Source organism: Nelumbo lutea, chromosome 2, assembly GCF_056320005.1.
Source record: "Nelumbo lutea isolate HS-2025 chromosome 2, American lotus-T2T, whole genome shotgun sequence".
Taxonomy (NCBI): domain Eukaryota; kingdom Viridiplantae; phylum Streptophyta; class Magnoliopsida; order Proteales; family Nelumbonaceae; genus Nelumbo; species Nelumbo lutea.
In genome coordinates, this window is record NC_142685.1 from 37199120 (window position 1) to 37212796 (window position 13677).

At 37.3% G+C, this 13677-nt stretch overlaps 1 protein-coding gene across 5 annotated transcripts in view; it reads right to left on the reverse strand.

Annotated features, from left to right (window-relative positions):
- LOC148869912 (diacylglycerol kinase 4-like) overlaps positions 1 to 13677 on the reverse strand; it is a 106679-nt gene that overhangs the window by 42275 nt on the left and 50727 nt on the right. For 3 of the 5 annotated variants that reach the window (XR_016108269.1, XM_088973916.1, XM_088973915.1), the window contains exons 6-8: positions 12226 to 12301; positions 5404 to 5486; positions 5224 to 5294 (exon numbers count right to left, since the gene is read on the reverse strand). Coding sequence is in view for 2 of the 5 variants with exons in the window: in XM_088973916.1 (XP_088830042.1) it covers positions 5224 to 5294; positions 5404 to 5486; positions 12226 to 12301 (230 nt within the window). In the remaining 3 variants the exon portion in view is untranslated. Of the gene's footprint in view, positions 1 to 1698; positions 1767 to 5223; positions 5295 to 5403; positions 5487 to 12225; positions 12302 to 13677 lie in introns of all 5 variants that reach the window. The other 2 variants (XR_016108270.1, XR_016108271.1) reach the window with 1 other exon arrangement.

A 13677-nucleotide genomic window follows, 5' to 3' on the forward strand; every position in this document is an offset into this window, starting at 1 on the left:
GACGGATGGAAGGTTAGGTATAGATCTAGGGCGAAGGAGGGTGACAGAGACTGCTACAGTAAACCCAGTTGAAGATATTCACAAGAAACCTCATGGGACTAGGAATATACACATCATTCACATAACCAAGGTCTTCTCTCGTTTGAAGCTTGATTTGCTGAGGATAGAACCTACAAAAAATTATAAAAAGGTCTATAAAAGAAAGAGGACAGAAGAGGTGAAGAAATTGGAGGGCCTTTGAGGAGCTCGAGAGAAAGAGGACAGAAGAGAGGTTGAAGAAATTGGAAGTTAGAGAAAGAGGTGACAAGTGGGATGAAGAAGATGATGGGCAGGTGGAAAGTTTTGAGGATTAGGAAGTTTTTGGCTTTGGATTCTGTATCAGGGTCGTTCGAATAGGAGCAGGGTGCAGGTGGTCATTTTGGAGTTTTTCTTTTCATTTTGAATGTCTTTGTGTGTCGGTGTTGATGGGTGTATTAGTCTGTGTTTGTCTATTCTCTCGGGTGATTTATTGTCACCTTTACCTTTGTACTCTCTTTTTATTTTAATGAATTTTTCTTTACCCTTCAAAAATTCTAGAACAATAAAAACTTTTGATTGTATTTTGACCATTTTTCCCACTCATTGAGTTATCCAAGACCGGTTGACGAAGCAAACGATTTGGAGTGGTCATGAGTCTTGAGGTATCTACTATCTCAATGAAGGCATCAGTTCTTCTCCTAAGGCATCATCTACTCATATTAGTGAATGCAAGGAGTCTTGTACTTTGGTCAATCTCTGGCACACTAGATTAGGTCATTTGTCTTTTCCGTTGTTAAGAGTTTTGTTTCCAAAGTACTTTGAAAAAGTTTGTTTAGAAAGTCTTTGTTTTGTGATGTGTGTCAAAAGTATAAACATTGTAAAACAAACTAACCAAGTTCTAGTAATGAAGGCACTGCTCTTTTTTTATTTAATTCACTCAGATGTCTAGGGTCCTTCACCTATTACTTCAATGGATGGCTATCGGTATTTCATTAATTTTATTGACCATTTTATGAGATGTACTTGGATTTACCTAACGAGATAACAAGAGGAAGTACCTATAATCACTATGATTTTCTACAAGATGATTGAGACACAATTTGGAAAGAAGATACAGTTCCATTCGGATAATGCAGCTGAATATTTTAAGAATTCTCTAAATGTGTTATTTAAAGATGAAGGGACCTTACATTAGTCGTCCTGTACTTACCACAACAGAAGGGAGTTGCAAAAAGGAAAAACAGACATATTGTTTCAAAGCAAGGTTCCTCCTCTTCTTCTACAAACTCTAGAACTACAACCATTTCCATGGCTGTATCTGCCCACATAAAGTTTTTTTTTTCTCAACCCTGGTTGTATGGTGGTCAGTAGCCAAGACATAACTCATAAGCAGATAAATTATCTTGGTCCCACTTATTACGTGTTGTTCAGGCTTCCTTGGGTTGTTCAACATTTCCAGTCAGTCAAATAACTTAACTTCCCTTTACACCAACATATAGTTTAATGCCTTTGGACTACTCCAATAATTCACCCCATCTAAGAGTGTAATAGAAGAAGGGAAACCCCAACTTTCAGCACCTAAAATGATAATGTTTTGACTTTAAGACACCTATCAAGTTGCAGAATCTTCAGTAGCCATAGCAAAGATCAAGTTAAGGCACCAAGAAAGGAGGCACTTACACAAATTGGTAGCACCAAGAAACAAATGTACCAAGACAGTTTCTTCGACTACATCTCCAAAAAGAACCCTAATACCAGCAAACAATGACAAATCAGGAAAAACAGCAATGGAAAAAACTTCAAACACCACCAAGCCAAAAAAGGAAAGAAGAGCCCTACTGCCAATCCTCACAGTCCATACACCACTGATCAATCAACATTTAGATTGAGAACCAGTTTCAGACACCCAAAACACCATTATTCAGATCACCAATCAAGAAACCTTTGTAAAAGATCCACACACCATAAAACTGAGAATAACTTCTTAAAACTCTCAGGCACTCATCACAGTTTGGGGAAGAACACCCAAAAAGACCAAATTTTTGGTGCTATGACCAAAAGGGAAAGAATGAATAGTAGAAAACTCCTTACCCGATCGATCAGTACTCTTTCAGATTTGGTAAGTCCTAGTCTTTTCCCAGAGGGAACAGAGAAGGAGAGGAAGAAAGAAGGATCACACAAGCTTCAAACTTCTGCCAAACCTGCTCTGACCATCTAGTTTGTAAGAGAAAGAAGAGAAGAGAATAATAGAGAATAAGAGAAAGAATATTTTGGCAAAAAATGTCAGTGGCAGCACCTACACTGACTTGTATATTAGGGTGTTAAGAAATAAAGAAGAAATTATAATAGTACCCTTAGTTACAACTTAATAGAATAAAGATTCTAACAGCTCTAACAATAAGATGCAACTTGGGCAAATCCAATGCGAGTCCGGTCCAACATAATTTGAGCTTTTGTATGGGATGGACTTGGATTTTTCAGGCTCTGGGATGGGCCTGGAGCCTGGAAACTCTGGCTTGACCTTAACTCATGTTGGACACACCCCCTTCTGATGAATTTCTTAAGGTTGGGCTCCTTTTTTGGGCCTGATAATTTGTCTCTCTATCTCTCCCCATTATTTTTAATTTTTTGTTATTAATTAAAATAGTTAAGAAAGTTTATGTAGTGCACATACATATAGTAGTCGATCAAGACTACAATCAGTCTAGAATTCGAAAGGAAAAAGGAGAAATTTCAGCAGAGAAGAAGAAGAAGAGAGGGAGAAAGAAGAATCACACGAAGAGGTTTTGAAAAGAGAGAGAGGGTTGATCAATTGATCTGCTGACCCACTCTTAATATTTATATATGTTGACTAATTGTAAAAGGGCTGAATTGCCCTAATTGCTTACATGGCAAATAAACTAATAATAAAGCTGAAATAACAAGCTGTAACAACAAACTGAAATAACTACCAACCAACACTGACATAACTAACAAAAAATATGCTATGCTACCATACAAAAACAGTGGGGACCATAGCAGTGGGGTCCACATCAGTGTTCTCTACACATATAAGAAATATTTGAATATAATGTTAGAAGCTTCTTCAATCTCCATAGAAACTCAGGTAAATTACAAATAGGTACCCTGTACTTTGGGGTAGTGACAGATAGGTACCCTGAATTTTCAATTGCAACACTTGAGTACCCTGAACTCTCAAAAACAGACACTGAGGTCCATCCGTTAGTATTCTATCAGTTAAGCATTACATAATGTCAAAAATACCCTTCGCATGTATTTCTGAGATCATTCTCAGGTAACCGAGCATCTCCCCGCAATGACGTTTTCACATGGACAGCAAATAACATAAAAATTTTCTGATACCAGCATTTTCTGGTGATGATTTTACTCCATAGAATGATCGCAAAAATACATGAGAAGGGTATTTTTGACATTATGTAATGTTTAACTGACTGAATACTAACGGATGGACCCAAGTGTCTAATTTTGAGAGTTCAGGGTATTCAAGTGTTGCAATTGAATGTTCAAGATACCTATCTGTCACTACTCCCAAAGTACAGGGTACCTATCTGTAGTTTACCCTAAAAACTTTCAATAAACCAACTACATGGAAGCTCCAAGCTGTTTTTCTTTTCTACATTTCTATGAACATTAAAAAAATATTTTTATGGTAAATTTCAGATTACGACCTTGTACCTTAGGGGCAGTGTCAATTACCCCCCTGAACTTTCAGCTTCCAACAAAGACCCCCTCTCTGTTGAGTAACAGAAGAAATTAATTTACCAAAATACCCACTCAAGAAACTTCTATGAAATGGAGATTGCAATAAAAACCAAGAAATTCTATGAAAACCTGAAATTGCAACAAACACAACATGCAATCAATATCAACTGGCAGAATGCTAATGGAGGGGGGTCTTTGTTGGACTCTGAAGGTTCAGGGGGGGTCTTTGTTGCAAATTTCAGGGGATAATTTCCACTTGCCACTACCCCCAAAATACAGGTAGTAAATTGTAAATTACCCTATTTTTTAAGAAACAAATCTCAAAAAGAAATAAGACAAAGATAAAACAGCCAAACCTGGTCAACAACAAAATACATAAAAGAACCATAGTTTTCAAGGTGTCTAGGCGATTCTGGGCGACACGGAGGTCTCTAGTCGCCTAGTCACCTAGGCAATAAAAATTTTATAATAGAAAAACTAACTCTTGGATAGTTTCCTAGTTTTATATACCTTTCAGCATATATATCTTAATTGAAAAAAAATAGCAATTCTCTTTAGTAAGAACATTAAATTTCCTCTAAAAATGTGGCAAATCATCACACCTAAAAGATAAAAGTTTTTACATATATTAATTTCACTATTTTCAAAAATAATAAGTATATAACAGAGAAATTTCATATCAATTAGCAGCTAAAAAAGGTTATTAGCTTTATATGGAGTTTCTGTTTTATTAAATTAGAGAGAGAAAGAGAATAGAAAAAAAAAACCTCTTTATAATTCCATTCTTTCTTTCCTCTTTCTTTCTTTCTTTTTCTCTCCTCAGAACCCTTTGATCTTTTAAATTTCAATAGAAAACATTAAAAAAAAAGTATAATTGATATATATAGCATATAATAAAATCTTTTACCACATGCATTAATAAGATACAACAATATAATGATATTATAAAAGGCGCCCACCTTGTCATTTTTGTCGCCTAAGCGGGCACTTAGTCGCCTAGGCGGGTGCCTAGTCGCCTAGAAGGGTGCCTAGTTGCTAAAGGTCAAGGTGTTTGGGCGAGGCGCTGAGCCAAGGGCGCCTAATCGCCTAGGTGATGCCTTGACAACTATGAAAAGAACAAACTATTTTAATGATCAACACCAAACAAAAGCTCCATGTAAATGATGATGGTATTATTTGAATAGAAATACACATGGAAAAGTCATCATCATCATCATCCAAGCCTTATTGGCGCGCTTAAAATATTTCTTACTATTACCCATGTCCTTGTTCTTGTCGGTCTACTCCTAGCCCTTCTAGCCCCTCCAACTTGCAACAAATCACTTCTTATGAGAATGCCTTCATGCACAAGACAAAATCAGAAAGATTGCTGGAAGGAATCAAAAAAGTACAAGGACTCTAAGACGAGCACTAATTTTAAATTTTAAAAGCTCTTCTGGCCAATAAATATCTTTGAGAGGGAGAGAGAGAGAGAGAGAGAACCTTAAATCTGGATCACTCATACAAGGTGTGAAAAACCAACCCTGAGAGCAACCATATCCGGAGTAGATCAACTGTGATAGAAGGATACTTGGTTAAAAGCCTGTAAATCTAAATAATTGTGAATTCTTTTCTAAAATTCCAAACTAAGTGTAGTAGACCAATATGGGAAACCAACCATACCTTATTTGATATTGGACCTTGGGCAAGGTATGGTTTTTCATCACGTAGATGGTGAAACCCATAAGCAACTTGTGCATCCATCCCTGCATGAATGGGAAATTTAAGTAATAATTAGCATAAATGGATCTAAAGACACCCAAAAGTAGCATTGTGGTTTAAAAAACCATTAATTTCCTAATACCTCCCATCATGCTTCCACTTTCATGAGTATGACACAAAACCGCAGAATATCCTCTACATATGCATATACTTTCAATGATCAAATAATATGCCTCTTCATAGTTTTCATCTTTAAGCACATTTTTTCAGGTTATATGGTAATGAGCAAGAACTTCATGATATGGTAATTAGCATAAATGGATCTAAAGACACCCAAAAGTAGCATTGTGGTTTAAACAACCATTAATTTCCTAATACCTCCCATCATGCTTCCACTTTCATGAGTATGACACAAAACCGCAGAATATCCTCTACATATGCATATACTTTCAATGATCAAATAATATGCCTCTTCATAGTTTTCATCTTTAAGCACATTTTTTCAGGTTATATGGTAATGAGCAAGAACTTCATGATATGTTTCTTTCCAAAATAGTTTGAAGTTAATATAATTTTAGTCACCCATTGACCTATGGTCCAACATCCTCAGTTCCAGAAAATCACAAATAAATATCGTAGCATCCACAAGAAAGGCATTTTCATGCTTACAAATAAATATTGCTGCACCTATGTTCCCTAGGCATGGGATTATTTTTGTCAGTTTACTAATAAGTATACAAGTTATTGAAAGAGGCCAATAGCCCATCCCTAATGTCAGTGCCTCAAGTCATCTTTCTGCTGAATGACCAGAACATGCTGTTATCAGCAGATCTTGAAGAAAAGAAATCAAGTTCCTGATGGTGCTCATTCAGTCACAGTGTTTTAAAAGCGCAAGGCGCAAGGCGATGCGTGAGCCTTTTTGAGGCAAGGGGCAAAATTAAAAAATAAAAAAAAGCTAAAAAATAAAAAAAGCAAAAAATTCAAAAAATTATAAAACATAATATCAATAAAAATATAAACTTAAGTTTTAAAATAAATGTTTTAAAAAACCCATTATCTAAAATTAAAATACATAAATATAATATGTAAAGCATATTCAAATGAGAATTTAAAAATGAAATCAAACATATAAAACATTTCCAAGCATATAAAACCCACAATCTCTTTATTTTCTCAATTGCATCAAGTAGCTAATGTGACATATTACATTCCTAATTCTACGAGCCGCCTTTGTGCCACACCCCTCGAGGCAAGCCCAAACAAGGCCATATTAGGGTCTTAAACTCTTAGTTTTCACACAAAAAATAATAATTTTATAGTTTTAATTGCTTTTAAGAAGATATTTTATTAGGATGAATGAATGGACAACATTACCAAATAGGGGATTCTTGAATATGCTGAGACTAGGCCCTGGGTGAGGTGCCTACCCTAAAATGCGCCTCGCCTGTGCGCCGAGGCGCACCTGAGGCGTGCCTTCTAAATCACTGTTCAATCATTCTATTGAGATTTTTAATGCAGAATTCAGACCTGCTTGACTCAATTTACAGTAATTATTTATCCATCTGAGGGGAGTTCCAAGTCAGGTTGCTTTCTTGGAACGAAAAAGATTGTCTGGAAAAAAGAGAGCAGATAACTGGTTATTTTAAGAGATGTAGGTGAGAGTGTGCAAATAAATACAAGGCAGTTTAAAAGGGTGGTCTATAAATGGAAGCATGAGAAATGGGTACCGGATCAGTAGATGTGTGGATAACTACAAGGAACAGGAGGTAAGGAAGATCTAGTAAGTAAAAGCATTGATTCAATATCTTTGGTGGAGAAGGTGAATGCAAAAGATCAAGAAATTGGTGATTTCCTTCTGCATAAAAACAGTGAAGAAGATCAGCAGAAATAATCAGAGTGACTTTATGCATGTTAGTGAAGAGAATATTAGAATTGAGCACCAACTTCATCATCTTCAGGAATTGAGGTTGTGGAAAATCTTAGCAGTAAAGTCAGAGGTGTTAGAGAGGCTACTGATATGGAAATATTGGAAGGGGTACACTGCAATAGTAGTATTACCAAATCTTTGAACTGTAGTGTCATTTTTTCCCTCATTCTTGTGTTGTGCAGGACCTGACTTCAAAGAGAGTGATTGGGAGTGGTTGTGAATCTGATGGCCTTTATCTTTTGGTCTCTGCCAGTGTTGTTGCATCTCCATCACCTAAAGGATTAGTATTATCAGTAAACCTACAGATCAACTTGTCCATTGGCAATGGTGTCTTGTTCATGTGTCTTTTTCTTATTTATAGTTGTTTCCTCATCGCTTTAAGTCTGATCAGTTGAAGTACCAACATGAAGTTTTGTGAACTTGCCAAACATTGTCAAAATGCATACTCTTTGAGTAATATTAAAAGCACCATACCTATTGATATTGTTCATTCTGATGTTTGGGGCCTTATCCCCATTACCTCTATAATCTTTCACCGCTATTTTGTAATTTTGTTGATGACTTTATTCAGTGCACCTGGGTTTTCTTAATGAATATCAAAGATGAAGTGTACACAACTTGAAAGAACCATTAAAGTTCTTCAATTGGACAATGGTAGTGAATATATGTTTGCAGGACTTCAGGTTTACTTTACAGAACATGGGATAGAACACCAAACTACTTGTGTTGGGACATCTCAACAAAATGGGGATGTAGAGAGAAAAAATTGTTTTCTCCAGGAAGTTATTTGTGCATTGATGTTTGGTATGAATGTTCCAAAAGTCATTTGGTCTGAGGCAGTTCTTACTGCTTCCTTTCTTATTAATCAACTCCCATCTCAAGCCCTTAGTTTCAAGTGTCTCGTTAAACTCTTTTGTCCAAATTGTCCCTTGTTCCCTATACTGCCAAAGGTATTTGGTTGTATTTTTTACCTTCATGTTCCATCTTCTTCTCAATCTAAACTTGATCCTCATATTCATAAGTGTGTTTTTCGGGATATCTTGCTACTCAAAAAGGATACAAATATCATCATCTTACTTCTCATTGGAAATTTGTCTCTATCGATGTTTCCTTCTTTGAGTCCACCCCCTTTTTTTTTGTCCTTAGGAAGCCTCTCTTCAGGGGGAGAAGCAGTAATCAATGGAAGAGAGTCTGCCTATATCATCTATCATACTTGTTCATCCCTCGGACTTTATTCCAAAGTGTCTACTAATCCTATGGTAGGTGGTGAGACAACAACCAAAGACTTCCGTAGGGTGTGCAACAAAAAGAAGAAAGGTATGCCAGAGGAACAACCACCTCAACTCTCTCCTTTGAATTCTGGTAACGCTCCTGTCAGTTCTCTTCCTATTTTACTTTTTGAGACTAATGGTCTTCATCTCCCTAGTAGTTCTACTACTTCTTCCTTTAATTTTGACTTACCTATTGCTGTCGGGAAAGATAAGTTCACTTCTATTCAAGATCCTATTTCCAAACATGCCCCTTATCATTCCCTACCTTCATCTTATCATGTTTTTATTGCCCCCTTGAAAATGTTTGATATGAAAATGGATGTACACTATCAAATATAAACCAGTTCGCTTAGTAGAGAGATATAAGGCATGATTAGTAAGCAAAGGAAACAATTACAGGAAATATTTGACTTATGGTATTCACTACTAGATTTACTTTAGTTGCTAAAATTAGTTCCACTGGAGTGCATCTTTCAATTGTTGCAAACAAGTCTTAGACACTAAATAAACTTGATGTGAAGAATGTCTTCCTCCAAGGAGACTTGCATAAAGAAGTTAATATGAACTTTCCTCCTAGAGAGGAGAAGAAACTTGATACAAATCCTTCTCGGTAGGTGTAGGAGTAACTAAGACCTCAGAGAAACAAAATGTAGCTAAAGCCTATCAGTTGAATAAGTCATTAATAAAAGGCAAGGAGACATGCCAGTTGTAGTGTATTTCTTTGGCTTGAAGACTCTTTAGCATGAGATAGACCACTTAGAAATTATTGTCTGGGAGAGTACTAAGGATGTAGCCACCCATCAGAAGTTAGTAGAGAAGAATAGGGTTTTTGAGTTCTTGGATGGACTAAACCCTAAATTTGATGCTGCTAGACAGCACATCCTTTCTAGAGAAAGTATGACTCTTTCTCAAGCATATGCCCTTGTATCTAGACTAGAGAGGAGAGTAAGAGGAATGCTATGATAAGACAATCTGTGATTGACCAATCGGTTATGGTTAGCACCATCAAACCTAAGCCCAATGCATATAAAAAAGACCTAGTGAGTAACTATTACAAGAAACCCAAACATCCTAGAGGCACCTGCTAGAAGCTCTATCCACATCTTATACCATTCCGGGTTAAAAATAAGAAAGGAAATGCCAATATGGCAATCACTTGAGATTCATTAGGACCTCTTACTCCAGCTAACTTGGAGTCCATTGCAGTAGCAGCAGTCAAGGTCAAATTAGAAAAGTAGGGGGAATTTACAAGTCAAAAGGATTCAAATGATTCTAGTTCTTCAGGCAAACAGCAAAATGTAGGGAGTTCAAGGGCTAATTACACCACTTCCCTTGCTCATACAAGTAGTTCATATGCCATTGCAAATTAATCATCCACCTCAGGTAAGGAAGGACCTCCCAGGATTATAGACTCAGGAGCATCTGAACATATGACCAATATGCCCACCCTTTTTACTTCATACCAGTCGTGTTCTAGTAGAGATAGTCTCTACAGCAGATGGATCCCATGTTACCATTGTTGGGAACATTAATTTGTATTTTGGTTTACATTGTTGAATCTGATTAAATAAACAACATGAAGCTAAGATTATTAAACAAGGGAATCACTTTAATCAAGCCCACTCTGGCCAACCTTCCAGTGTATTTTCTGTCTACCTTTAAGCTTCCTGTCAAGGTTGCCAATAAGTTAGAAAAGCTCATGAGAGATTTTCTATGGGAACCGGGTGACTCAAAAAAGGACCATTTAGTGAAGTGGGAAGTAGTTTCTAAGAAAAAGGAAACAGGGGGTCTAGGCATTGGCAATATCATATTAAGAAAGTGGTTGTGGAGATTTCCTTTGGAGTAGGACAGTTTGTGGCACTTGGTGGTGAAATGTATTCGTGGGATGGCAGCTAATGGATGGAATGTTGGCGTCGACCCTAGGGCTTCTCATTTCTCCCCTTGGAAAGCAATTGCTGGAGTCTTGCCTTCCTTTCAACCTTTCATCAGATTTAATGTGTGCTCAGGTAATAAAATTCTGTTTTGGGAGGACCTTTGGCTTGGGAACACCCCCCTTAAGGATAGATTCCCGGTAATGTATTCTCTTTCCCTAAATAAATTCAAAATAATCTCCTCACTTCGTGTGTAAGGGACTTGGGATTTGGGTTTGAGAAGAGGGTTGACGGATTCAGAATTAGCTTCTACAGATGAGTTATTCACTGTGTTAAATTCAGTTTTCCTAGATCTTTCCTACCCAGATAATAGAATTTGGAAATAGTCTTCTTCAGAGACTTCCTCTTGTTCATCTTTTTTCAATGCCTTAGTTCAGTCTTCTTTTGTGTCTGTATCTTTTCCTACTAAAGAAATCTGGTATTCTCCTATGCAACGTAAGGTTAGGGCTTTTTGCTGGGAAGTGGCTCTTCAAAAGATCAATACTATGAATGTACTTCAAAGAAAAAGGCCAGACTGGAGCCTTTCCCCACATGTCGATTACCTTTGCTTAAAAAATGGTGAGATAGTGACTCATCTTTTGATTTCTTGTCCTTTTGCTTATTATTTGCGGGATTGGTTCTCTTCTTTGTTTGGTTACAAACGAAACTCCCCCCCCCCCTTGGGTGTGCTGAACCTTTTTGACTTTAGTTTCTTCTAACAACCAAGGAAAAGGGACAAGGTAATGTGAAGAATAACAAGAGCAGTCATCCTATGGTCAATTTGGGAAGAGAAAAACAATAGGATCTTCCTAGGGCAAGAAAAATCCAAGGAAGCACTTGTGGAGGTTGTTACCATCAAGGTTATGCACTGGCTGAAAGTGCATCATCTCTTCAAGGACTTCTCCTCAGCTGACTTAATTAGAAATTGGAGTGCTATAGCTGCATCCTCGCCTTCCTCCCCTGTGGTACAAGAATGTTGGGTACCACTGCCTCAGTTGGGAGTTGGGTGTGTGTACAGAAATGAGGAAGGAAAAGTCTTGGCCCTTTACTCGGGCCCAATTGGGGTGGGAGATTCAGTAAGGGCAGAAGTAATGGCTTTGCTTCAAGGTTTGAAACTGGCGAAACAATGGGGAATGCAGCAATTAGAAGTGGAAGGAGACTCCAAGCTGGTAATAGGGTGGATGCAAACTGGACCTGGGAGTGTGGTCTCTTAGACAGCCTCTAAGAGAGATTATTAGCTTAGCAAGGGAGATTGGGGTGGATTTTAAATGGGTAAGAAGGTCAGCAAATGGAATGGCTGATACTTTAGCTAAGCAAGGAGTTACTAGGGAGGTTTTATTTTGGGCCTGTTTGTAAACTTCTGTTTTTCTTTTTTTCCGTCCATTTTGTGGGTGGTAAGCCTATAATCTTTTCAATTCTCTAATGAAAGTTACTGTTTCCTATCAAAAAAATTATTAAACAAGGGAAGCTAAAAGTATTAGCTCGAAGTATTACAATAACAAATGCCAAGATAAGTCCATTAATGCACTTCTTTGTATTTGAAAAGCCATATGAAGGTGCATACCAAGTTAAAAAATAATCAGAAAAATACTTAAACAGGTTTTCAATGTTTTTATTTAAGACAAGATACAAATGAAACAACCAGAATAGTTATGAAGTATGAAAAAAGCTTTACCTATGCTAAAATAATTATAAAATACACCCTCAAAGAAAGTTTGGCTTTCAGGATATTCACCTTCAATATCTAACTCCTGCACAAAAATAACTTAGTTGCCATGAATTCAAATAATTTTCAGTTAATAATACCTAACAAGCATTGGACTTGGACTCTAAAAGTAGCTTCAACAGAATTAAGTTAGGTGCCCATAAATTAACAAGCAACATAAAACAATTTAATTTGTTTTGAATTTGTTAGTGAAGGGGTATTTCGGTCTTTGTACCTGTTGACAGTGCTGATGTGTACTATTATGTTAGTTTGAGTGCCTCTTACTTAAACAAGGGCACTTATGTCTTTTCCAATTACATTAATAATATAATAACAGGTCTGGCCGAAACTAGGGTTGACTTTTTCCTATTTTCGAACCAGACCTTTTCTCTTCTCCTTCCTCTTTCTTCCTTCTTCTTTCCTCTCTTCCTTCTTGCTGTTTACTTTACCTTTCAGCTAACAAACAAGACAGACTTCTAGGGCAGGCCGAACTTTAACATGGTATTAGAGCAACATCAAACAAATCAGACCTGCTAGAATTCTGTTTTCTGCGCATTCAAACTAGGGTTTCTCTTGGATTTCTCAGCCGTTGGTTGGAGACTGGGAAAAGGGCTGAAAATGAGTGATTGCCCTCTTCCCTTGGAGGTTTCTATGCCTCCGGTGGTGTCGTTGGTGATTGGTTGTTGGTGCGTGTGGTGCAGTGGTGTTTCATTCCTTCGTGTGGTTGGCCTTCAGGCGATGAGGTAAGGAGTTTTTTTTTATGCATATTTTCTGTTATGGAACACATGAGAGGTGTGGTACAGATCGTATGATGGGTTTTCAGATTGCTTTATACTAGGGTTTATGCTGGTTTGCGTGTGATTCGAAGGGAAGTAGTGTTTACTTAATGGTGAAACTTCCGGTAGCTGTAGAGTAGGGTTTGTGGTGTTACAAGTACGGCTTTCAGCCTTTGTTATTGCTGAAATCAGTGTGCAAATTTCGGTGAAGTGTCTGTGTACAATGTGCAGTGTGTAGTGCTCAGGATTCAGTGATAAGGGAATTCGGCAACGGCAGATAACAGTGATAGTAAACCTAGTGTGATGATATCTACTGACTACCTGAATGTCCAAATGACCTCCATTAAACTAAATGGAGAAAATTATGTCCCTTGGGCCAAGTCTGTAGAGGTTTTTCTGAAGGCGAAGAAGAAGGTAAAGCACATAAGAGAGGGAAACCCCCCACTAGTTCTCAGGAGTATGAAGACTGGGAACAGGAAGATGCACAGATTATCACATGGTTGTGGAACAGTATGGAACCCAGAATCAGTGTGAACTTCATATTTCTTGACACAGCCAAAAAGGTATGGGATCATGCTAAGAAATTGTATTCTGGTTAGGATAATACAACTAGGGTATATCAACTGTATCAGGAATACTTCAATCT